At 44.2% G+C, this 27275-nt stretch overlaps 1 protein-coding gene across 1 annotated transcript in view; it reads left to right on the forward strand.

The window, feature by feature from the left end:
* The first annotated feature begins 557 nt into the window (after positions 1–557).
* Positions 558–27275, forward strand: part of NARS2 (asparaginyl-tRNA synthetase 2, mitochondrial) — an 81442-nt gene continuing 54724 nt past the window's right edge. Inside the window, exons 1-5 of the mRNA XM_054973892.1 lie at positions 558–727; positions 3880–3989; positions 10139–10259; positions 12597–12737; positions 19851–19931. Of these exons, the coding sequence (XP_054829867.1) occupies positions 566–727; positions 3880–3989; positions 10139–10259; positions 12597–12737; positions 19851–19931 (615 nt within the window). The 5' untranslated portion in view covers positions 558–565. The remainder of the gene's footprint in view (positions 728–3879; positions 3990–10138; positions 10260–12596; positions 12738–19850; positions 19932–27275) is intronic.

Raw genomic sequence — 27275 nt, forward strand, 5'->3', positions numbered from 1 at the left:
CTTTTTAAATTTTTATTAAATTTCAAAAAGCAAATATGACAATACCAAACCAACACCAGTGTATATACAAATGTCTCCTTTGTACACATTCAATTAAAACATAACCATAAGAAACCAAAACTTAACCGTTTCTAAAGAGTTTTGTAAATCTAGAAATTCAACGGTTCTTGACAATGAATGTTAGAAGAAACAATTTCTTTTTCCTGCAAAAACTGCACAATAGGAAACCAAATTGCTTGAAATTTTTTTTATAAGCTTCCAAATTCTGAATGCCTATAAAGCGGTCCACTTTACGCAATATAAAATGGTTCCAGGTGGTACCAGTTTCGTAATGAGGGTCCTTTCTTATTTCTCCATTTCTTGGCCATCTCTGTCCTAGCAATTGCTAACAAAGTTGTTATTGTGACCAATTTGTTTTTATCTACTTATCTTAGCAAATCTATTTCTAAAAAAAATATTTTCTGTGTTTGTACTATGGGGTGGCATTTCAGCATTTGTGCAAAAACTGGCCATGCCCCTTTGATGTTTGAGCATTTCTCTTTCATCTGCAGGACGTGCCATTGCAATGAGACCTCGACTAAAAATGTTTGGGGCGCGTTGCGTACGCCTGGCGCTTCGACACTGTTCCTCTGCTCCGCGTGCTAAGCATGCTGCAGCTGCCAAGCTCCTCCGCGTTCAGGAAGCGCTGGCAGTCCAGAACCCAAATGATAACGACATTAAAGTCCAGGTAGGTGGAACAAGCGGGAAAGAGGGAGGCTTAAAGGATTTCTATTCTTCATATAGGATTTGAGTCCAGTGGCACCTTAGAGACGAGCAAGCAGGGTGGATTTGATTTAAATCGAGTCAATTGAAATCATGATTTAAATCACTATTTAAATCAGTAGTTGGTAAGACTAGATTTAAAATGGTTTTCTACATAAAGACTCCTCACACTTAGCTTCTTGTGCAGATCTATTCTACTCCCAACAATCTTCTATTCATGGAATTTTTTGAAACTTAGCACTTAAGAAGTAAGGGGTCAGTTCTGTGTACAAAGATTTGCAAAGGAACAACGGGATTAAGGTCTTTTTCTCAACTGTGTATGTCTATTTTATAACCTTTTTGCTGTGAAGAAGAGACATGTGATCTCTGCAGACACAAATTCACAGTTTTGAGAACTGTAAAACCAAGCGTCTGTGATAATATCTTCTAGATAGAAAAATTGCCCCATAATTTTACAGAAACCTCTGGAAGAGCGTGAAATTGTGAACGGATTAATGGAATTCGTTCACCAAAAAATTTAAACGTTGCGTGAATATACAGCCTCACACTACATAATTAGAAACTAATCCTTATTTCATGATGATAACCTTTGGACTATAATGTCTCTTAAACAGAAAACTATCTTTAGATAGATTTTTCCTCAAAAAAAATTCATTTAAAAAATCCGATTTAATTTTTTAAAAATCCAATTTAAATTAAAAAAACCTGATTTTAATTTTTTTTAAAAAATCATTGATTTTTAGCCACCCTGGCAACAAGATTTTCAGTGCAAGCTTTCGAGAGTCAATGCTCCCTTCTTCAGACGGTGTCTGAAGAAGGGAGCAGTGACTCTCGAAAGCTTACGGTCTGAAAATCTTGTTGGTCTCTAAGGTGCCAACGGACTCAAATCCTGCTGTTCTACTGCAGACCAGCACGGCTACCCACCCCAAACTGTTGTTCCTATAGTACGCCGCGTCCCTGCTCTTTTTTAAAGCACTGCTGTAGTTTAAGAAAATAAGGGCAGTTGGGTCTGAGTCCGGCCATCTTGTTCAGCATCCTGTTTCACAGTGGTCCGTCAGTTGTCCTGAAAGGTCTGTAAGCAAAGCTTCTCCTTCTTATTGCATCTCCCCCACAGCATTAGCATTCAGAGGGTTATCGACGAGTGATCAAACATCAGTTCATCTGATCCCCTTTTCGAAAGCAACTAAGCTGTAAGCCTTCACTGTATCCTGTAGCGATGAATGCCATAAATGTATTGATTCATTTAGCACCTATACCTCATGCTTTAAGGGGTTGAATAAGCCAAGGGACGTATCCCTGTCCCCCTCTCCAGGAATTATAACCTAAATTTTGATCAGGAATATGGGAGATAACAGGAGAAAGGGCGAGTTTGAAATTGGTTGGCAAACTAGTTCAGGGTATTGCCAGAAAAAAAAGGCGCTGGGTCACACAATGCATGATTAACTGGTGGAATTCCCTGCTGTAAGATATGATGGCTTTAAAAGAAGATTAGACACATTCTTGGAGGATAAGCCTGTTGAAGCAAGTGTGAGTTGAATTTCTGCTGGAGGACAGATGAAGCAACGAGAGGCTATAGCGTCTACTTATGGAATTCCCTAAGATATCTGGGTGCTCATGACTAAAAACAAGATGGAACCTGTTCCTCTGACCAAGTTGGACATGTGGTTGTCAACCTCCAAGTGTGGCCTGGAGATCTCCCAGAATTACAATTGATCTCCAAAATAGTAAAGAGTCCAGTTGCACCTTTAAGACTAACCAACTTTATTGTAGCATAAGCTTTTGAGAACCACAGCTCTCTTCATCTTATTGTAGCAAATGCTACAATAAAGTTGGTTAGTCTTAAAGGTGCTACTGGACTCTACTATTTTGCAATTTCAGACTAACTTGGATAACTCCTCTGGATCAGCTGATCTCCAGATACCAAAGATAAGTTCCCCTGGAGAAAATAGCTGCTTTGGACCTACTGAACTCTAGCCCGTCCCCAAACCCTGCCCTCTCCTGGTATCTCCCAACCTGGTGCTGGCAACCCTAGTAGGACAATTTCTTAGGCTTTCATCAACTTTCCATAAGTCCTTGTCTTTGTAACTTCTCCGAGATATTCCTCTTCATATAGCTGGGGAGAAGTTGACCTTCCAAAACCCAGGTTTTCTCCTTGATGCTTATAACACAACAGTGACGTCTCAGGGTGTTTTGCTTCCTGGTGTAGTGGCAACAACCACCTTCCCCCCCCCCCTTCCCTGCTGGTTCTCGCCACTCTCCACAAGCCTCTTTAAATGTAGTACGGCATGTCAGTTCCTGAACTCACGCAAGATGCTTTTTTTTTTATTTTTGCAAGAGTTCTCTTTAATATAATATAATAACATTCGATTTATATACCGCCCTTCAGGACAACTTAATGCCCACTCAGAGCAGTTTACAAAGTGTTATTATTACCCCACAACAATCACCCTGTGAGGTGGGTGGGGCTGAGAGAGCTCTGAGAGAGCTGTGACTGGCCCAAGGTCACCCAGCTGGCTTCAAGTGGAGGAGTGGGGAATCAAACCCGGCTCTCCAGATTAGAGTCCCGTGCTCTTAACCACTACACCAAACTGGCTCTACACCAAACTTGCCAGGGCTATCCAACTGGTGTTAGAAAGAAGTCGTCTTGTGAGAGTTCAGGAAGTCTTATAGGGGATGCGTGGCTCAACGTACTTTTCTTAAGACCAGAGAGGCGGCCAAGAGGTAAGGAAGGTTATCCCCTCCAGCTCCTGGGTGGAGACAACAGATGGGCAAGGTGGGGCGTTTCTGTTCCCCCAAAATCTGCTTCCTAAAAGAACTCCCTCAATTTGTCCCCTTGTAGATCTGCGTATTCCTGCCCCATGCAAAACCTTTTGCTGTTACCCATGCCACGAAGCAACTTTAGGGGAAAGCCTCCGTCTCGCTGCACTGTTGTTCACCCTCTTTAGTAACTGGTTGGCCACCGTGTGATGCTGGGCGAGATGAACCACTGGTCCGATCCAGCAGAGTTCTTGTTATGTTCTTAAGTTGAGATTGTACCTCAGTCCCTTTTGACCCATAAGGTCAAAGTTTGACTCCATTTCCTTCTTACTCTTCCGGTTTCTCTCTTCCCACTTTCAGGGTTGGGTTCGGTCCGTCCGGTCCCAGAAAGAAATCTTATTTCTGCACATCAATGATGGCTCCTCTTTGGAAAGCCTCCAAGTAGTAGCGGATCCCAGGTTGGAGCTCAGGTGGGCTGAACTGAATGAACGCAGACTGTACTGTTCCAGCAGCAAGCTGACTACATTAATCAATACGGACCAGACTAGAATGTATGCCTTTAGTTTTAAGAGAGGTGCATCTTGGGAGTTGTAATGCCTTACCCCACAGGTTCAGTCCCTGGGGCATTCAAAGCCTGCCAGAACTTGTTAAGGCCATTTCCTCTTTTGTTCATTCACACCTTAGCAGGGAGAGGAGCACGTCATCTCTCTTTTTTCACCACATTCACTGGGTCTACAAAGCTCCCATCAAGTGCCTTTATGCATGAAAGATGCACTCTCTCCTTTCGTTATTTAGAAGAATTGTGAGTAGAGATTCCTTATGTGTATGAAGAAGTTAAATAAAACCATTCAAGTTTGTAGCCAGTACGTGTGCGTTGACACTTGACGACAAAAGGTTGGGATTCCCTCCTCGCGTCGGAATACATACCTTGAGGGGCAACGTCATCCGGTCCCAAATGAGACATGTTGCTGTTTCCTTTGGTAGTCGGTGGTGACCGGCAGAAATTGCCTCTCTGATTACAGCCAGATTTCGATTCGAGGATGGCAAGTAAAGATGCATCTCCGTGTGGCTTTTCACGGGTTCGCCAACTGGTTTAAACTGTATGGCAATTGGTGCAAAGTTGCTACATGTGCTTAGTTTAGCACAGTATCTCCGGGACTGCGGCTCTCTCATGTGCGAACTGAATATGTGAAGCCCCTTTGCATGAGATGTTACAGAGCTTATGTGAGATCCTGAACCCGTGCCAGGTTGCAAGGAGCAGCTGTATTCCAGAGTTCCCCACCATGTGGGTGCCATAGTGCCTGCCAACACCTTCCTGATGAGTGCCAAGCGTTTTTAGAAAGTAGGTGAGGCCTGGTGTGGCTTTTGCCCAGTAGGGCTTCTGACTGTCTGTGCAGTTTTTTAAAAAGTGGGTTCGGCAGCAGCTGCCGCCATGGCTCAAGAATCTTCCCTGTGTGACTGAAGGTAAACAGTGTGTGCAAGAAAATATTTTTAACAATTATTTAAAAAGGCCTTGTGTTATGCCGCCCTTCTACCTGAAATGTTGAAGAATTGCTATTAGAGTTATGCTTCATCTCACTCTTTGATGTTTTGTGGTTGGCTCCGCCCCTTGCGGCAGCCATTTTGTGATTGCGCCCACCACCCTGTGTCAGAATTCCAAAGGTGCTGAAAAACAACGGACACCCCTGTTCTATTCCTTGCCAGTGTCACACTGAAATCATCTTCATGCTTGATAGTATTTTTTTATTATTATTTATTTCAAATTTGTATTCTGCCCTCCCTGCAAGCGGGTTCAGGGCGGATAACAACATATTAAAAATACAATGAAAATTCATGTTCATAACAAACAACACATTTAAAACAGGATGGTGACTAGCCTTCACAGGGAGGGTTAATATTTATACACCCCTTTTTTCCAGGCCGGCAGAGGCCCAGCCTCAGCCGTATGCCTGGCGGAACAACTCTGTCTTGCAGGCCAGGCGAAAAGATAGTAGGTCCTGCCGGGCCCTGATCTCAGCAGACAGAGCATTCCGCCAGGTGGGAGCCCGGGACCGAAAAGGCCCTGGCTCTAGTCAAGGCTCAGCGGGCCTCCTTGGGGCCAGGGACCACCAACAACTGTTTGTCCCCTGATCGGAGTGTCCTCTGGGGAATATATGGGGAGAGACAGTCCCGTAGACGGTCCCGTAGTAATGGTGGTGATTGCATGGAGGAGTATAGATATAAAAGAGCCAGTTTGGTGTAGTGGTTAAAAGCAGCAAGACTCTAATCTGGAGAGCCAGGTTTGATTCCCCACTCCTCCGCTTGAAGTCAGCTGGGTGACCTTGGGTCAGTCACAGCTCTCTCAGAGCTCTCTCAGCCTCGCCTACCTCACAGGGTGATCATCGTGAGGATAATAACAACACACTTTGTAAACCGCTCCGAGTGGACGTTGTTGTTCTGAAGGGCGGTATATAAATCAAACGTAATCATTATTATTGTTATTTTTAAAAAGACTAGGGCTTGGTTCCTACGCCATATGTCTGTTTGTGCCCTTTTTTGCCCGTTGCAAAGGTGGCTCTCTGCTTATGCAGCAGCAGCATCTGGCGCTAGCTATTTTACGCCAAATTGAAAGAGGTTGGTCTTGCATGAGTGGAAGCTCCCTGTGTGCTAGGAGCAGGGCTTTGAGGGGGAACATTCAGGAACACAGTTCCAGCAGTTCTCCAAAGAGGTCACATGTCAGTTGGCCCTGCCCACCTGACTCTCGGCCATTTTGGGCCCGTTTCAGCCTGGATTGGGGCCGAAACAGCCCGGATCGGGCCTCTGACAGGTGGTGGATCACTCTCCCACTTAGCAGTCGCCCGATCCTGACCATTTTGGGCCCCTTTTTGCCATTTTCAGCCCCTTGTTGCCATTTTGGGCCCAATTTTGGCCCTGAATGGTCAGGATTGGGTCCCAAACAGTCAGGATAGGTGATGTCAGGGGGTGTGGCGTATGCAGATCAGTTATGCCAATGACACACTTCCGGCGATGGCAAGGGGTGTGGCATATGCTAATGAGTTATGCTAATGAGTACCCCCAGCTCTTTTTCTGCAAAATGACCCCTGGCTAGGAGCATGCTCTGCAGTGGAGGACTGCCCCTGTGACATAACAGAAGGGAAGATTAAGATATGAGCCTAGCATTTCGTACAATCCAAACTTCTGGATTTAAATAGAAAGCCACCATTTGATAAGATTCTCTATGGGCATATGTTGTGGAAAATCATCACTCACTCCAGGTTAAATAGTGTTGCCAAGTCGAGAGCCAGTTTGGTGTAGTGGTTAAGAGCACAGGACTCTAATGTGAGGAACCAGATTTGATTCCCCACTCCTCCACTTGAAGCCAGCTGGGTGACCTTGGGTCAGTCACAGCTCTCTCAGAGCTCTCTCAGCCCCACCCACCTCACAGGGTGATTATTGTTGTGGGGATAATAATGGCATACTCTGTAAACCGCTCTGAGTGGGTGTTAAGTCATCCTGAAGGGCGGTATATAAATCAAACGTTGTTGTTGTTACTGGGAAATTCCTGGAGATTTGGGGGTGGAGCCTGGAGAGGGCAGGGTTTGGGGAGGGGAAGGGGCTTCAGTGGGGTATAATGCCTTAGAGTTCACCCTTCAGAGCAGCCATTTTCTCCAGGGGAACTGGTCTCTGATGCCTGGAGATCAGTTGTCATTCCAGGAGATCTCCAGCTACCACCTGGAGGCTGGCAACCCTAGGGTTAAAAGAAGCTATGACCCTTTATTTAAGTTGCGGCTGTTCCACCAAAATGGAGACCTATAGTTACGGCGCAGTTATCTTTTGTATTTTACAGAACAAAGAAGCAAAAATTCATTGGTTTATCAAAGTAGGGAGGCAGATCTTGTTAATACACGGTCGGTTCCTTCATAGGAAAGTAAACTTCATTGGCAGCATATACTTTTGACACCTGCTTACGGGCAGCTTAATACTTTGTCACAAGAGAAACACAAAAAGGGGAAAACGGCAACACCATCCCTGCTTACCTCCAACTTTCTCATACTGCAGTCTATGCAACTTTCTCTCTTTCGTTCCCATAAAAGGGCTATTTTCTAATAAGTTGGAAAAATGATTTCTGCACTTGTGAAGCGGCCTTCATCTCGTTGGTTCATCTCGTTCGGAATGGGCTATGTAGTTGTATCGCCGTGCTCTCTGGCAGGAAAAGATCTTTTCTGACACCTTTTCCTGAGATCTCAAAAGTGGGACAATACCTGAGGTCCGACCTGAGATCTTCTGGTTGCAATGCAAGCGACTGTCCCCTCTCAATAACACCAATATTGTTTCACAGCTGGCATTTCAATGGTGGAAGCCCCATCTGTTTTGCTTTGGTGATTAGAATTGCAAATGTTCCCATCAGTGTGCAGTGTGCAACTCAGGAGCGCAACTGAGACCGTGCGCTCCCTTCTCCCCCTCACCCGGTTGATGAGACCTCTTGAGTGTTGCTTCTGTCTCTTAACCAGACTAAGATCTGTGCGGCGCTTGGATTGCTGGGGCTTGTAGAGCTGCTTCATTAACTGTACATAATTATGTTCCGGATAAAAATTCCCCTCCGCAATTATGCAAAAGTTCTTAATTACCGTCTCCGCGGTTTGATTTGCAGCCTCCGCAGATGCACTTTAGGACACAGAAAAATGTCAGAGACTGACAAATTACAGATCGGTGTTTTGTGTGGACTGGCCCTGATTCATCCTTTTGCACCAAGTTGTCCCTGGGGAGGGGCCGTGGCTCAGTGGTGGAGCATTTGCTTGGCATGTAGAAGGTCCCAGGTTCAATCCCTAGTATCTCCAGCTGAAGGGATCGGGTAATAGGTGACGTGGAAGACCTCTGCCTGAGACCCTGGAAAGAGAAGTCTGACTTTGAAGCACCAAGGGTCTTAGGCAGTCTTGGGGGACTTCCACACTGCCAATATAAACAGTTTTGGCTGCCGGTTGTTAATGGACTTTTTTGCCATTTCAGACGTACCCATTTGTTGTCCTGTTTACGATGCTGTGCTGAGCTTTTTTCCCTCCTGAAAACCCTTTTCTCTGTTCTCCATTCTCAGTTCTTTTATTAATACAGACCAACGGGTCATAAGCAAACCTGAAGAAATACAAAAATCAGGGCTTTTTTTCAGTGGGAACGCGGTGGAATGGAGTTCCGGCACCTCTTAAAAATGGTCACATGGCTGGTGGTCCCACCCCCTGATCTCGAGACAGAGGGGAGCTTAGATTGCCCTCTGTGCTGTTGGAGCAGCACGGAGGGCAATCTAAACTCTCCTCTGTCTGGAGATCAGGGGGCGGGGCCACCGGCCATGTGACCATTTTTGCCCAGGGCAATTTAAACTTTAAAAAATTCCCCCCTTGTTCCAGCTGACCCAAAGTGATGTCATGGTGCGGTCTTGAGTTCCACCACCTCTTTTCCCAGAAAAAAAGCCCTGACAAAAATAAATCAATATGCAAACAATGTAAAGACACAAATACATAATTTTACGTTAAGAAATAATACCATTAAATGCCATAGTCAAAAATTTTGCAAGTGCAAGAGTTGCGTTTGGATCCGCTAATAATTTAGCTACGATCTCTTGTTTTGCGACAACACTCCATTTTTGGATACGCATTTTAATCCATTTGTTACGAGCCAAATTAAATTTGTAACAATCAATAAAGAAATGCCAGAGAGTGTCAACATCTTCGGATTTGCAATAACAAAGCTGCTCCGTTGTTAAGTGTCTGTTGTGCTTCTGAAGCTCTGCAGAGTAATGTTTGAAAGGTCTGCGCTGCTTTTGAAAGTGGTACCTTTAGATTTTACACCCATTTCCTAAGCATTTCTTGCTTCCTCCACATTTTTGTTGGTTTTTTAAAAACTGGTACAGATTTTTGATACAGTCTAGAATGAAGTAGGTTCTATTCTCATAAGCTCAACAATGGTTTGCCTCTTCCTTTGGAGGAAGTGCCGAATTATGCTTCCGAATTCTACATTATTGCTGATTCCGCAGATGTTGAATAATGCACTTTCAATGCACTTTATCAAGCGTTTGAGGTGGATTTTTTGTTCCGCGCACAAAAAAATCCGTTCCAAATTATCTATAAAGAGGATTGGAAGTGCATTATCCAACATGTGCAGAATCACTCATTGGATGGGAAAGCTGGCAAAACTACCATAGGAGCTTTCAGGGAGACCTTAGACCAGTTCCATACCCTCTTCTAAACCTACCTCGTAGGGTTGTTGTGAGGAAGAAATGGAAGAGAGGAGAATAATGTAAGTTGCTTTGGTTCCCCGTTGAGGAGGAAGGCAGGGTATAAATGAAGTAAAATAAATTTTAAAAATAGTTGTGTGTTTTAAGTGAACTTCTTAAGGCCTTTGGGAAAGGGAGAAGAACAAAAAGCAACTTAAGAGTCATTAAGGTGTAGGGCCTACATTATTGACTTTGGACTAGAGTGTCCTGGGTTCTAATCCTTGCCCAATCACAAAACTTAGTAGGTAGTCCTCAGCAAGGCCTTAGTTTTCGGCCTAAACCACCTCATGGGGTTCTCGGGTGGGTTAAACGGGATAAATCTTCTGGCTAAGGGTAAGATGCAAATGTGGTGATTTCTTTCTTGTGTGAATGCAGGGAGCTAACGTTTGGAAGTTCCGTAGAAGTGCAAGGGAAGTTGCTCAGAAGCCCCCACAAAGGGCAAAACGTGGAGCTGGCAGCAGAAAGCATTCGCGTCGTGGGACCTTGCGATGTGCTGGTAAGTGCTCATGTTTGCCAGAGGAGACCGAGTGGAATCTAATACCGCTAAACCTGTTCAGTTGGGACCATGGTTGGCTCAGTACAAGAACGAATCTTTCAAAATCATTGGAGCGCTTGCAAATGCTTTCCTCCTTGCTTTTATACTTGGCTCCGATATTGAGGATTTCCTGGTTTCTCTCCCAACCACAGTTAGTTGTAATGTCTACATTCGCCATAATAAAAAACTTGAGCATTGTTCTTTGTCTACATACTAGGGGTTGGGTCCCACTTACTGGAGCTACTTTCCTGTAGTAGAAGGTTTTTCTGGGCCTTTTGGGCCGGGAGAAGATTCCTTCCGCTGGAGGAAAGCACCACTGCTTGTGGAACACATCCACGGAATTCAGCTCTATCATTCCAAATCACATCCTGGTATAGAATACTGATTTCTAGGCAAGGAAGTATCTATAGGTAGCTATCTGGGCATGATTTGGATATTATGACAAGCTGTGGCTTCTCAGAAAACAGGAAACCTTCAGCGTCTGTTGTGGGAGAGGGTGTGTGTACCCAACGAATTCAGTGGCTTATTCTCCTAAAATGGACAATCCATGGGTTGTCTATTACTTCTGAAATGTAAATGTACAACTAAACTGTGCTAGGAACTGGGAATTCTACCTGTCTATTTTTTTTTAATTGAGAGTTTTATATTATTGAAGAACAATCCTAAAAACTGCAATTTCACAAAAAGCTAATAAAAGAACAACAGTCAACTAGCCAACATACAAAAATAACACTAATAATACCAAGAAACAACAACAACCACCCCCAAACTACATAGATTAAAAGGGCTTCTGATTTTTTCCCGCAACAAATCATCTTCAAATTTACACTTACTCTAAGAAATCCTTATTCTGGAAGGTGGACTCTGTGGTATTAGCCAGTTTGGTGTAGTGGTTAAGAGCAGCAGGACTCTAATCTGGAGAGCCAGGTTTGATTCCCCACTCCTCCACTTGAAGCCAGCTGGGTGACCATGGGCTACTCACAGCTCTCTCAGAGCTCCTTCAGCCCCACCCACCTCACAGGGTGTTTTATTGTGGGGATAATAATAACATTCTTTGTAAACCGCTCTGAACGGGCATTAAGCTGTCCTGAAGGGCAATATATAAATCGAATGTCATCACTGTATGATGATGATGATGATGATGATGGTGATGATGATGATGATTATACCCCACTGAAATCCTCCCCTCCCCAAACTCCACCATCCCAGTACCCCCTCCAGAATCTCTAGGAATTTTCCAACCTGGAGTTGGTAACTATTATCTGACAAAGCTAGCTAGAAGTAGGTCCTGCTGAGGTTGCGTGAAGAGGAAGCTCTCTCTGGGCAAATCTTGGTCTGTCTAGGCTTCCTCAGCTGTTGTGGGGATAATAATGGCGTACTTTGTAAACCACTCTGAGTGGGCGTTAAGTTGTTCTGAAGGGCGGTATATAAATCAAATGTTATTATTATTGAAGGAAAATAAAGCTTTCTCACCAGTAGAAGCCCCGAAAGCTGTCTTTCCCATAAGCCTACCAGCTGCTCTCCGCTCCACAAACGTCTTTGGCGTGAGGAAGCGCACAGATTTCATCCCAGCAAAATTATCAGGAAGTCTTTGAAGCTACATCGTACCTAATATTGGTTTTGACTTCATTTATACTAGCTCTGTTCTCGATAACATGCAATAGCTGATTGTGACAATGTCAGAATACTGTTTTTATGGGTTTTTTAAGATATGTTTATGGTTTTAATTGTATGTTATATGTTGTTAGCTGCCCTGAGCCCATTTGCGGGGAAGGCAGGGGTATAAATTTGATAGAATAAAAATAAATACCAAGTTTGAGCTCGTTAGCAAATATTTTTCATGGTAATTTAATTTAACTTAATTTATTCAATTTATACTCAGCTCTCCCCACATCAGCAGGCTCAGGGCGGATCACAACAAAGCTTAAAAACACATTTCACAGTTCAGGCCGTTAAGACCATTAAAAGCATAAAATACTTACATACCGTAGTTTAAAATACCATATCTCTATAAATATAGAAACGATAGCATAGCAATCTGAACAGCCACCTTTTCGCCATCTCCAAAGCGTTTTTTACCAGGAAAATATGTGGGAGATGGAAGGTTTCACTGGAAGGGAGGGCATATACTTGTATTCTATGTATCTAAAGATGGTGAAGGGGCTCCAGGCTAAATTGAATCCGGCCGAATATAAAATGAAACCATCCGCCCACCTTTGAACGCTGTTGGGGTGCTTGATTTTAAATCTGTCTCTGTGGTTCTTTTCCCATCCCCTTATCTCCTCTTTTGGAGTTTAGACATTTCCACTGAAATACAAAACACGTCACCCGCTCGAATACCTGCGGCAATTCCCCCACGTCCGGTGTAGAAGCAATGCTTTGAGTGCGCTCCTGAGGATACGCAGTGAAGCCACAGCCGCAATCCATTCCTTTTTCCAGGTACCCTCCTTTTCCCACTCGAATGGAATTCAGTAAATAGGGTTGTCTTTGAAAGCCCGACTCTAGAATAATGTAGTGGCTAGAGTGTCAGTGTAGGATCTGAGAGACCCAGGTTCGAATCCCCACTCGGCCATGGAAGCTTGCTGGGTGACCTTGGGCCAGTTGCGCTCTTTTTGCCTAACCTATCTCACAAGGTTGTTATGAAGATAAAGTAGAGATGGGGGAAACAGTGTTGTAAGCTGCTTCGGGTCTCTATTGAAGAGAGAAGCAGGGTATAAATAAATAAAATGAGATCATAATGTATCAGAAATCTAAAACGAGGAGTCGCAATTGTTTTATTTAAACCTACCAGTCGGTGGTGTGGCTGGAGAACTGAGAGAGGTTTTTGTTTTTCTCTTTTGCTTCCTCCTTGTGTAAATGAGGCACCTGAAGAACGGTTGAGACAGTTATTTCAAACTCTTCCCATGGCTGCTCAATACGTTTTGCTGCCTGAGGTCACTGCCCCCCTACTGCCCCCCCCCACTCCCGGGATGCAGAAGAGTGAATACATACCCCTTCTTTTCTCTTCCAACTCTTGCTAAAGCTGGAACAGCTGTTGCACTGTTGTACTGACACAACTCAACAAATGGCTGAACTCTCGCAGTGGCAAGGAGTTTTGCAACAGTTCAGGGGGCGTTTTCCCATCTTTACAGGAGTAGATGTAACGCCAGCCAGTTCGGGGAGATGCCAAATTAATTTCCAGCTTAAAATTACGAATGGCTTTTTCGGGGCTGTTGTTGAAAGCAGGGACCTTCTGTGCCCAGGGCTTTAGTTTTGGCTTATAACCTCTCCAGTGCAGCAGAACCAAGCATTCTGAAGTCTGAATTATGGCTTGGCTTTCTTTGTGTAGCACTCATGGATTTTTGCAGCCTGTTCCGTATCCTTCAGGTAATCATTAGGGATGTGCACCTGAAAAATATTCGGGTTTACCCGAAGCGGGAAAACACTTCGGGATAACCGCTTCAGGATTTGGGTGTTTAAATGCTTCAGTATGTGCTGTAAAGATTTGGGAATCTTTACGGAGCACACCGAAGCTCAAGGCATCACTTTTCTTGTTCTTTGCAAATGGCAAGAAAAGTGTTGCTTTCAAATGTCATCTGCTTTACAGCTGATGGGAGGGGGATCCTCCATCAGCTGAAAAAAGTGGAGGGCATTTAAAAGGCCTTTTTCAGCTGATGAGAGGGGAATCCCCTCCCATCAGCTGTAAAGTGGCTGGCGTTTTGAAAGCAACACTTTTCTTACCATTTACAAGCAGCAAGAAAAGTGTTGCTCTTTGCCCAAAAGTTCCCAAAGTGATACAGATAGCTTTGGGAAGCTTTGCTTTGGGATTTCCTAAGCTTTTGCTTTGGGAAACCCGAATCGGAAACCCAAAGCGCACACCCCTAGTTATCACCATGATTTTTTAGTTATCACCATGATGGGAAAGATTTTTTCAAAATAGGAATATTCAGTCTCTTACCACTAGATGGGAGTATAGGCATTCATATATTTTCATGAAGAAACTGAAGAGAGGCTAGGAACAAATCAGGGCCTAACTTAGGGTGAAAGTAAATATTATTTTTTAATAAATTGTGTTCACTTTCCCCATAGCCAAATAACAGCTGGTAGAGGTTTTGAATTTCAGATGTTTCTAGTATTTTCGCAAGGCATATGTGCGCTAAGGTTGCTGTAGGCAGGACTTTTTTTCTGGGAAAAGAGGTGGTGGAACTCTCAAGAGGAAAATGAGGGAGAAACACACAGGCCCCCTTACAAAACAGCCCCCTTACAAATCTCTCTGTCTGGAGATCAGGGGGGCTGGGCCACCGGTCCCAAGAGGTGCCGGAACTCTGTTCCACTGCATTCCTGCTGAAAAAAAAGCCCTGGCTGTAGTGTATAATTTATTGTTGCATATTTTGTTTTAGTTCTGCATGTAATATATAATTTGTATTTTTCTAATAATAAAAAAGCCAAAATGCAACCAGGCATTCTGTTCCTTGTGGCTGGGCTCTGTGCCAGCTCTCCCACTGATCCCTTCTGCTGCCTTGTAAGCTGAGGGGACGGTGTGTGGGGGAAAAAACTCAGTTGTGTCAATGATTTGATGTCATTTCCTAGCCAAACCCAAAAGTGATGGCATCCCGCTCTAGGATTCAGCAGAAACTCTATGGTAAAATGGTAGCATTTCCACAGACTCCTACAGCGTTATGCCATTGCTTCTGGATTTGCCCCCGAAATGACATCATGCCATCAACATGATGGTGCCCTCCTGAATTCCCACCAGATGCCAGCCTCTGGAAAGCAACCCTAATTACGATACGTCCATCTGTGCTGTGACTGCAGTGGAGAAAAGATCATAGCCTAAATCTTTATTTTTCAAAAAAAGTATATTGCCTCATTCGATCGCTTGAGTCAAGTGACAGCGATTGTTATCAACATTTCTTCAGAAGGAAATAAAAACCAAATTAGGACATGAACAAAAACAGCGGGGGCGGTAGGGGGGAGGTACGTTCAATGTGTTTTTGATTTTCTTCTTAAAACTCGGGTAAGAGGGCCATAGCAAGAATTCCTCTGCCACCTGATTTTCTACATACCTGGGGGAACCAGAGAGCACTGCTTCTTCCCATGGATCTTTCGACATAATTATAGCCTTGCTGAATCATACCAGTAGTCCATCTAGTCCAACATACTGTTAGCCATTCTGGCAAACAACATTCCCCTAGGATGTGAAGACAGAATCCTTTCCCACCTTTACTTCCTCCAGCAACTGGTATTCGGGAGACGCATTGCCACTGAATATGGAGATTCCATTTAGCTGTCACAGATAATAGCTATCTACTGAGCTATGGTAGTGGAGCCCTGTGGCGCAGAGTGGTAAGCGGCAGTACTGCAGCCCAAGCTCTGCTCACAACAAGCCGGGTTCAGGTAGCCGGCTCAAGGTTGACTCAGCCTTCCATCCTTCCGAGGTTGGTAAAATGAGTACCCAGTTTCCTGGGGGTAAAGTATAGATGACTGGGGAAAGCAATGGCAAACCACCCCGTAACAAAAAGTCTGCCAAGAAAACGTCGTGATGCGACATCCCTCCATGGGTCAGTAATGACTCGGTGCTTGCACAGGGGACTACCTTTACCTTACCTACAGAGCTATACTTTAATTTAAAGGGTTTCTTCCTGCTTAAGGTAATAGCCGTATGAGCAATGATAGATAGAGTGGCTTTCAGACCTAGTTCTCCATGAGGTGATAAATCTCAGATTTGGTTCTGATGTTTTAGCATTCTTCCATTTAAAAAAATGCCCTTCATGGAGAAAGCTAGAGTTTTGGGGAGAAATCTAGACTAGTGCCCTTTACTTTGACATGCTGGTGTTTATTTATTTACACGGTTTCCATCCGATGGACATGGAGTTCTAGGGTGGTGTCTCAGGAGTTTTTAGGAAGTCTCCAATACACGTGCTAACTAGACTCAGAGCTGAGCTACAAGAGACGAATTACACGAAGAGTTGCACGTGAAGGGGGTCGCGATGTTAACCAGGAAGCTGAGTTTTAAAAGAGATTAGAAGACTTTGTTAATTTCTCCTCTCTACAGAGCCAGGGAGATCCCTGCTCAGAGGGTTCGTTAATTTCCTCTTTGCCTCTTAGAAGGGGAGGTGAAACGGACAGAGCCTTTGGGAGGCAAAGAGGAAATTAAGAAACCTTCTGAGCAGGATCTCCCTGGCTCTGCAGAGAGGGGAAATTTAAAAAGCCTTCTGATCTCTTTTAAAACTCAGTTTCCAACATTGAGACTCCCTTCACGTGCTCCTCCTCGTGTAATTTATCTCTTGTAGCTTGGCTGTCAGAGAAAGAGGGGAGGGGCTCAGTGAGTAGAGCATCCACTTTGCATGTAGAAGGCCCCAGGTTTGATCCCCAGGATCTTTAGTTAAAAGGATCAGGTAATAGGCGATGTGAATGACTTCTGCACAGGACCCTGGAGAGCTACTGCCAGTCTGAGTAGACAAGACAGACCCTGATGGACCAAAGGTCTAGTCCAGTATAAGACAGATTGGTAGCTTCAGACTTCCTTAGCAACGTACCATATATCACAGGGACATCACTTTGTACAAAGAGGAAACATTCAACAACTCCTTTGAGCTGCTGTTTGAAATCTGAAGAGGTACACCCCTGACTTAGTTTCCCCACTTCACTGTGTGCCGAACCAGATACAGAAGGGAAGACCCTGTAATCGGGTCGCTTGGCCCTTTTGGGTTTTTTGCCTAGGCAGCCATGGGCAGGGAGCAAACAGAATTGCTCTAATGATACTGAAAGTGGAGAACTGAAAAGTCTTCCTGATCTAAATGGTCTCCCCCGGCTGCTGCAGGAGGAGAAAGATAGGTGATTTTTACTGTTACTTGTAAGCCTGACCTAGTGTGTGTAAAGTGCTGTCAAGTCACAACTGACTTAAGGCGACCCCTGCTGGGGCTTTCTAGGCAAGTGAGAAGCAGAGGTGGTTTGCCATTGCCTTCCTCTACAGTGTCTTTCTTGGTGGTCTCCTATCCAAGAACCGATCCTGCTTAGCTCCCAAGAACTGAGTATGCCATGCTGCCTTTAAATACCATTAAATACAGCTGCTTTTAAATACCATTAAAAAAAATGGGAATATCTGATCATGGGCCTCCCACATCGTTGTGTGTTTAGGGTTGTGCCTGGCAGCTGGCAGAAGTTTTAGGGGCAGGTACATGGTGAGCACAGCACTGTCTGCTCAGAGATATCACTTCTGGGGAAAATCCAGAAATGACGTCAGATAGCTCTAGGAATCTCCAGGAACAATAAGGTTTTACCATAGAGTTTCCAGTGATTCCTAGAGCTACCCACCATTATTTCTGGGTTTTCATGGAAGTGATGTCAGGGCACACACAACACTAGTCGTTCTTAAAAAATTTTCCCACCGTCTCTTGGAGTGGCAGCAGGCAACGAGGGCTGCTGGCGGGAGGCTTCATGTCATAGCTGGAGGCTTGGCAGCCTTATGTCCAGTTGACCATGAGAACTAGGCCTCAGTCAGACCTGACTGGAAGTCATTTACAGTTGGGTGTTGGGGATTCACTGATAAGCTGTCTGAGACTCTCTCTAGACGAGACACCTTGGCTTGTGTTCGTCAAGTGCAGGGAGACACAATGTTAGCCGGGAAGCATACTTTAAAAACACAGAGCCAACAAAGATCACTCCTCAGAGTGTTTGTTAATTTCATCTTTGCCTCCCTGAAGGCTCTGTCAGTTTTGCCTCTACCATCTAAAACTGTGTGGGATCACAACCAGAGGGCAGCGAGGAATGAAAATGGGCCGCAGCTGCCGTCCAGAACCAGACTTGGAACTGGAGAGGTTATAATGGGCTGAAGTTTCCCTTGTGGCATTTCACAGCCCCTTCACACAGCTCCAGTGTATAGCAGAGCCTTACCCTGCCGCCTGCTCTGTCTTTTTAAACTACCCTTCCTGGCTACCATTGCATCTCCCGACACGTGTTCTTTACGTATCAGATTCTCTGGTAGAGAGACTCTGAGATATGACCCGGCATGGTATAGTGGTTAGAGACCCAGGTTTCAATACCCCCCCCCCTTTACCATGAAGCTCACTGGGTGGGCTGGGGCCAAGCAGTTCCGCTTAGCTACAACAGAGCATATGTGCTCTGTAGTGCCCCCCCCCACCCAAGTTGTGCTTGGTGGGAAAATGGTCTTCCTTTCAGAATAATCCACAGGGGAAGGGAAGGAACAGAACAGGGGGTAGCATCTCTGCTCACCCACCCACCCAGGGCTTGCAAACAGTCTCTCCCCAAAGATTTCCTTCTACGAGGCAACTTTCCTTTTAAGCTTCCAGGGGCTGGAGGTGGTAGGTTTGGAAGGAGAGTGGATGAGACGATCCCAAAGTCCCGCAGTGAGACACATTGCCGAGTGAGGATTTAAATCTTGGATTTCCAGCCGCAGATCAGTACAGTCAAAATTAAAGACAGGGCACACCGGATTCGAGACGGCAACCACAACAAAGAAATTACCGGTGTATAAGAACTACAAGGCTCTACCAGCTTCTAAATTAATTTTACTATTTATAAACCTTTAAAGTGCAAAGTGCTCAGTATAGTGTATACCTTAAATAAACCCGTATAGAACAATGATACAACTAGTATCAGACACGTACATCTAAGTCCAACTGGTCAAGTTCGAAAGTTCATGAGTCAATGAGGAAAATATTTCTTCCAATATATTGCACAATGGCCCGAAGGTGGCCTCCAGACCCAAAAGACAACGCTGGTGCTGTAGCTGAGCACTTTCAGCTACAGCACCAATGCTGTCTTTTGGATCTGGAGGCCACCTTCGGGTGGCCTATACGGGTTTATTTATGGTTTGTTCTATACGGGTTTATTTATGGTATACACTATACTGAGCGCTTTGCACTTTGAAGGTTTATAAATAGTAAAATTAATTTAGAAGCTGGTAGAACCTTGTCGTTCTTATACACCGGTAATTTCTTTGTTGTGGTTGCTGCAGATCAGTACAGTAGCTGCTACCCTCCCACTGGCTCTTTTCGACTCGACGCTTGATTCTTTGGGTGGTTCACTCTTTTGAAAACGTGTGCCGCCAGAATCCCAGCTCCATGCAACTCTCAAAGTAACAACAATACAAAGAAATCATTTTTAAAAACCACATAAGAATTAGCAATAAGGAAAGCCATAAAAACACCTTACCTTGGGCGTTGTGGAAAGTGGGGTGGGGTTCTAAAGACTTTAGAAAAGAGTCCAGTAGCACCTTTAAGCCTAACCGACTTGACTGTAGCACAAGCTTTTGAGAATCACCGTTCTCTTCGTCAGCTGCCTCTGACGAAGAGATCTGTGGTTCTCGAAAGCTTATGCTACAATAAAGTTGGTGAGCCTTAAACGTGCTACTGGACTCTTTTCTATTTTGCCACTACAGACTAACACGGCTAACTCCTCTGGATCTAAAGACTTTAGAGAAACAAACCAGGGGAGGAAACAAACATACAACAAGATTCCATAGGCTAAAATTCTATTCACAAATTAGTCCTCAGGGTAGAAGCTTGTCTTCATTTCCCCTCTCTTTCCCCCCTCTCTTTTTTTAAAAAGGATAATGGATACCTGCATGTTCATACGCCAATAATCACTTCAAACGACTGCGAAGGTGGGAGTGACGTCTTTCAAGTAGAGGTAAGGTAACTAAGCAACTTGGTCATTGGCTGTTTAAATGCCACCGACTTGCTTCCTCCAAAGGCTTTTCGTTCGCGGGCTTTGTGTTCTTTGTTATATTTTATGGTAATAGTGGAAGGAAATTTGGGGCATATCTCACTGGGGAGGAAAGGGGGGGGAATCTCCTATCACATCCAGCTTCCCATTCATTTCTTTTGATTTTTCTAACTCGTCCAAATCCACAGACCTGACTAGATTGTTTTGTAGGCCATTCTTGGCCCTTTGTAGTTGTCTTTTTGTTATATTCCACTTTCTTTCTCTTGTTCTGTCTTTTAACTTTTCTGCAATAAAAATAAAAAATAAATTTAAAAAACCACAGACTTAACATCATTAAGTATATCTTAAGAGAAGGGGGGGGGGAGTCTGTTCTGGACCGTAGCAATAAATTTTCTTTTATTCCCAACTTTAGACTTTGCCTAATATCAGATAGAACAACCTATCAAACCATCTTCGTTCCGTTCATCTTTTCCTGTTTGAGAGGCTAAAATTAACTACGTTCTGATTTCAAACCATTGACTGCTAGTCAGGATCTCAAAAAGTGCCAGTAATAATAATAATAACAATAACATTCTATTTATATACTGCCCTTCAGGACAACTTAATGCCCACTCAGAGCGGTTTACAAAGTATGTCATTATTATCCCCACAACAATAATCACCCTGTGAGGTGGGTGGGGCTGAGAGAGCTCTGAGAGAGCTGTGACTGACCCAAGGTCACCAATTTGGCTTCAGGTGGAGGAGTGGGGAATCAAACCCCGCTCTCCAGATTAGAGTCCCGCGCTCTTAACCACTACACCAAACTGGCTCTGGTAGATGCCTCTGCCCAGTGGGCCCTCGCTGGCTCCCCTTTGGGAAGGTGCTGTGGCTGCAAGGTAAAGCATCTACTTAGCATACGGAAGGCCCCAGATTCAATTCCCAGCATCTCCAGTTAAAGAATCTGGCAGTAGGTGATGTGAAAGATCTCAGCTTGAGATTCCAGAGAGCTGCTGCCAGTCAGAGTAGACAACATTGACTTTGATGGACCAATGGTCTGATTGAGTGTAAGGCAATGTATGTGCTTTCTGACTGCAAAGTGGAGAGCCCAGAATAGTGACTCATGCAGAGCTACAACAGGCAACCTCATTTGCAGGTGGGTAATTTTGCTACACATCTGAAGTGAGCCTAATTGGATGATATATCCCCAAATACGACAATACTGACTATGATGAACCAGTGGTCTGATTCAGTATAAAGCCGCTCATAAAATCAAGATGTCGGCAATACTGTATGAAATATCAGAACTTACAGTTAAAATTGTATTGAGATTAATTAGAAGACTGGGAGAACTATAATGTTGATCTAAGCAAGCCTACTGAAATTGTACTGAAAACTTTCTTGCTCCTTTTATCTTACACTTATCTTCTTTTCTATCTGGAAAAATAATTTTAAAAGTATATTTTTTAAAAAATCAAGATGATGTCAGGTCTGATAAGATTACAGAAAGACGGGCTTTGTTTATAACATCATGGAACTATGGTTAATGAGGAGTTGTCTCTTTTTGTGTTTTTTGAAACCTTGTAGTGAGTGGTGGGTTTTTTTGTGATTTTCCTACCTTTCCCCCTTTTTTGTTTACCAATTTGAAAAAAAAATAAAAAGAAGAATAGATCAATGGACTTCAACTTTTCTAGAGCTGGAACCCACCTTTAACCCTCCCCAGCTGTCACATGGGATCGAGTGGTCTGTGAGCGGCAGATATCACCATCATGTGAAGAAAAAGAGGAGGCAGAATTAGGATCTGACTAGAGTCAAGGCCGGGAGTGGCCAGCAGATCAAGAGAGGCAGAAACGATGTATTGTCGAAGGCTTTCACGGCCGGAGAACGATGGTTGTTGTGGATTTTCCGGGCTGTATCGCCGTGGTCTTGGCATTGTAGTTCCTGACGTTTCGCCAGCAGCTGTGACTGGCATCTTCAGAGGTGTAGCACTGAGAGATCCCTGTCTTTCGGTGCTACACCTCTGAAGATGCCAGCCACAGCTGCTGGCGAAACGTCAGGAACTACAATGCCAAGACCACGGCGATACAGCCCGGAAAATCCACAACAACCAGAGGCAGGAACAGTAGACATGAAGCAAGTATCAGGAGAGTGTATATTAGTGAGGAAGAAGCCATGGGATGGAGCCCTGGCAGAATCCTCTCTGCCACTGATTGACCTCACTGTCTTGCTCCTTTTAGCGCCTCTACTACAAGAGGTAGGACGATGTGGCACCCTTCCATAAGGCAATGAAAAACAGTAGCTCTAAGGGGACTTGTGACCCAGAAGATGGGCCTTCATAACCCCCGTGAGTGTTCGTCTAGAGTTGTTAACCTCTAGGTGGGGCCTGGAGACCTCCTGGAATTACATCTCACCTCCAGACAATAGAAATCAGCCCCCCTGGAGAAAATGGGCACTTTGTTGGTTGGACTTTATGGCATTATGTCCTGCTGAGGTCTGTCTCCTCCCCAAAAACCTCCCCTCCCCAGATCCATCCCAACATCTCCAGGAATTTCCCAACCTGCAGCTGGCTGTTCTTTGTTCTTCTGAACCATGAGGCTGAAGGTCGCTGGAGAAGACGGTACTGAGCTAGATGGATTTGTACCCGTTGAAGGCACCTTTGTGTGTTTGCATGATCGGACACTTTGCGCAACGAGTCAATGTGTAGTTCTGCCCATAGTTCCAGCAAGAAGAAAGGTTTAAACGGTAGTTGTGTTACTTAAGCATTTGTTTGCTCTAAAGCTAACCGGTTCCTGGGAGCTTAAAGAAAAGAATAAATAAAGGCAAGCATCAAAGCAAGTCATTGTGAGATTGTTTAAAGGGATGAACAAAAGGAGTATTCCTGGTTCTTCTTTATCTCTGACGTTAGGCTACAGAGTTGTTTGAAACCTTTAAAACGCGGTCTATTGACAGTGCCTTCATCCCATGAAGTTGGAGCATTATTTAGCCGAGCCCTTTCTGTGTTAAAAAAACAATATTGTTCATTCCCCCTTTGAGCAGACAGTGGAACGAACTTGAAAACAAACATTTTTACTACGGGATAAATCTACCGTTGATTAAACAATACATTTAAAACAGAAGCTTGTTAAACAAACACACCTTATCTTTACCCAGAAGTCTCTCTTGATGTTTTAGATAAAATATGTACAGCGTTCATCTTCAACTCAATGTTTTCATTTTTGGACAAGGAACAATAACATGGTGTATCGGGTCATTTCGTAGAAAAAGAGCTGGAGGAACTCATTAGCATAACTCATTAGCATATGCCATGCCTCTTGCCATCACTGGAAGTGTGTCATTAGCATAATGGATTTGCATATGCCACACCCCCTGACATCATTATTCTGGCTGTTTTGGACCCAATACTGGCCATTCAGGGTCAAAATTGGGCCCAAAATTGCAAAAAGGGGATGAAAATGGCTGAAAAGGGGCCCAAAATGGTCAGGTTCGGGCCGCTGCTGAGTGGGAGAGTGATCCACCACACGTCATAGGCCCGATCCAGGCCGTTTCAGCCCCAATCCAGGCTGAAACGGGCCCAAAATGGCCGAGTGTCAGGTGGGCGAGGCCACCTGCCATGTGACCTCTTTGGGGAACTGCTGAAACTGCGTTCCTGTGCATTCCTCCTCAAAATGAGCCCTGTGATGTATGTATATAAAGTGTCATCGAGTCCAATCGACTTACAGCAACACCATAGGATTTTTAAAAAATACAATTTCTTATTTGGGTTATGCTTGATAAACAGTTACAAATATAATAAAGCTAATTTTCATACAGTAATATTGTTGATACAACTATAGACATATCAAATGAGTATTCCTTATAGTAGGTTATTTAATTGTCATGATACAGTCTTCAGATTTTAATTAAGGGCCAATATCTATAAACCTTCAAAAAATAATTTTTTCCTGTTTGTTATCTAAAGACTTGACATTTTTATTGAGAAATCCCTGTGTGAGTATAGTTTGATAGAACAGTTTGGGAGCTGTATTTCTTTTTTGTGGTAATCAGGTTATTGAGTCCACTAACGATATAAGAGATGGTATTTAGGGTTTGATTCTGTATAGAAGTGGTTTTAGACTCAATTCTTTTATCTATAACAAAGATGAATTTTCTATAATAAATAAAGTTGTTATAATGTCAAATCTTTAGTAGCTTTAGTTTCAGATAGTAATAGGAAAACCGATGATTTTGGAACAATTATCACAACTCTTGCTGCAATCGTCCCTCCTCCTCTTTTTTCTCTTCCCCCCTTCCCTTTATTCTCACTTCTTCCCCTTGATGCTAATATCAAGGTTCATTGGTTAGTAGGTATTTTTATTTAATTGATTAATAAACTATTAGCTATTGTCAATATAGTCTGGATTAAGTTAAATTTAGAGTCTAATTCTTCCCCATACGGTGTTCAAGACGTTGCCTGCCTCTGTGTAACAGCCATGGACTTCCTTGATGATTTCCCATCCAAGTACCAACCAGGATCAACCTTGCTTAGCTTCCAAGACCTGATGAGATCGGGCTAGCCTCGACAAACCAGCATGGTTTCTAGCTTGGACTTTGGCTAAAACTACACGATTACTGGTTACGTGAACTGTCTGGGCATGGGCTGTGTAAACACACGAAAGTGCTAGCTAATAGCATGGTGTGTGTTACAGTCAACTTATGGTGACTGCATAGAGTTTTCAAGGCAAAAGATGTTCAGAGATGGTTTGCCGTTGCCTGCCTCTGCATAGCGACCCTGGCCTTCTTAGTGGTCTCCCATCCAAGTATTGATCAGGGTTGACCCTGCTTAGCTTCTGAGATCTGACAAGATCAGGCTACCTAGGCCATCTGGTTCAGGGTAAATAGAGTGGTAGGAAGAGAACAAAAGTTTGGTTCAGACATCACATGAAACCATGGTTTGTTTAAACTCTGATTAGCATGAATGTTTGAACATGGGCCATTAACTACGGTTAACATAAATGTTTAAACATGGGCCATTAACTGGATATCGTTAGTATTTCAAAGCAGATTTAAAAATCTGGTGTCTAACAACAGTCTTAACTATGGTTTTGGTAGGGTTGCCAGCCCTGGTTTGGGAAATTCCTGGAGATTTGGGTGGTGGAGCTTGGAGTGGGTGGAGCTTGGAAGGGGAGGGGTGTCAGCAGGGTATAATACCATAGAGTACACCTCCCAAAGCAGCCATTTTCTCCAAGGGAACTGAAACCGAAATTAAGAAAGAAAGAAAGAGAGAGAAACCAGAAGACAACTGTAGTGCGAGGCTCATCGGGGTACAAGGAAGGGCTTGTCCCTCCAACTCCCCCTCCCTCCTATTCTCCGGCGAGAAGTGTTTTCTGCTGGCAGGCACGAGGGAGATCTCCAGCCTCCAGGACATCTCCAACCCTAGGCTCTGGTGGTGTTTGAGCACAGACATCCTACCTTGTTCCCAAGCACTACTCTTGTTTGCTTGTCCACAGGCATGCTTGGCCAGCTTTTGCTAAAGCAATCCAGGATTTGAGTGCTCATCTGAATTCTGATTTCACAAAGCATCCATAGTTAAATTAAAGCAAGGTTCTGTGTAACGGCTGAACCAAGGCAGTGTCAGATTAACTGTTGGGGCAGTAGGTGTGTTATGGGCCCTGGCCTGGATAGCTCCAACAATCTCGTCAGATCTGGGAAGCTAAGCAGGGTTGGCCTTGGTTATTTACTGGATGGGAGACCTTCAACAAAGACCAGGAATGCAGAAGCAGGCAATGACGAACCACTTCTGTTAGTCTCTTGCCATGAAAACCCCATCAGGGGTTGCCATAAGTCCGCTGTGACTTGAGGGCACTCTCCACCACCAAGTATGTTATGGTTAGGGAGGTGTGATGCTAATGGAGGAGCTGTCAGGCCCTGCCAGTTCGATCCCCAGTTACTTCACTGCAGACACTCCAAGAGTCCAGTTAAAGTTTCTTTATTAGAGATCCATCCGTAGCAGTGCGCTCAGACAGTAGTATTGGCAGAAGTGACATAAAGGGGAAAAGCAATGTTAGTCATAGGGCAGGGTTCCCGCCCTGGGATAAGGACCGTTAGAATTTAGGCTCGCAGGACCTAGGAGGTTGGAGGGGGGAGGGGAGGGGAAGACGAGGATGAGCTCATTTCATGTCTCAGGGAGATACGGCTCCAGCAGGCACTTCGAGGACACTTGTCCATGCCCGTCGAGAAACTGAAAGCAGCCACCTGCAAGATAAGCGACTCATGGCTACACAGACAACTACACAGATAGTTCTTTACACATTCTCAGAGGCCCCAAATACCGAACAGAGAATAATAGGCCCACCTGGCAGATAAGCGAGGTGCAGATAAGCAGGCACTGAACATTACTTGAGACACCAGACTGCCACCAAAAACGGCACCCTGCATCAAATGCACTAAAGTTGTTGTGCCGTGCCCCTTGGCTACATCTTTAGTCAGCATGGGCAGAGACACACACAATGTTGTAACTCCGGTGCACAGAATAAGTGGCATGTGATATCGAGGGAAGGTCTTGATGAGGCAGCCAAGTTTGGGCGCAGCACTGTGTCTCTCTTTCATTTACAAGTACGGCAGCTTACAAAAACAATAAAATAACAAATGAAATAAAAACAACAAAACTAAAATAATAAACAGGGTAGAAAAATATAGGAAACACATGACGGTAGGAAAAGAGGTGGTTAAAAGTGCCCCCGCAGCCCATCCTGGCCTTGCTTTAAAATCCTGGAATCGTTGAAAGCAATCGCAGTAAACATGACAAAAACAGCAGCATCGATTAAAGAGCAAAAATGTGTTAGGGAAAACCAGTCATCTTTGGGGAGACAGGTTTTTTTTTAATGTGTTAGGGGGAAACAGTCAGGGAAACAGACGGGTTTTTTTAAACGCTTAGCTCCAACGTGGCACCGTGATAAAAGGGTAGAATCGAGATCATTGTAAGCATTAGAAACTACATCTCTTGTTGACAATCCTGTGTGCACAGTGCAAGCGTCAATGACCGGTCGGTTGGTAGCTCCTGTGAACGGAAGGCTAGCAGCAGAAGACAACAACCTGGATATAGGATACAACCCTCAGGCTGGTTGTTGTAGGAGAGAGAACACTGTTTGCTTTCATATTAATCTCAGTGAACCAATGAGATGGCAGTCCTAATCCTATATTTCTTTTGAAATTTCAGTGTTCAAGTGGAGTGTGCGTACACGTGCATCTAGTTTCTTAAAATGGCATCGATTAGAACAGTTTGAGATTTCTGTTCTGTTTATTCATTTGCTCCGAGCCACTTGCCAGTGTTTTCTAATACTTCATGTCTCCTTC

This window comes from Eublepharis macularius, chromosome 3, assembly GCF_028583425.1.
Source record: "Eublepharis macularius isolate TG4126 chromosome 3, MPM_Emac_v1.0, whole genome shotgun sequence".
Lineage (NCBI taxonomy): Eukaryota > Metazoa > Chordata > Lepidosauria > Squamata > Eublepharidae > Eublepharis > Eublepharis macularius.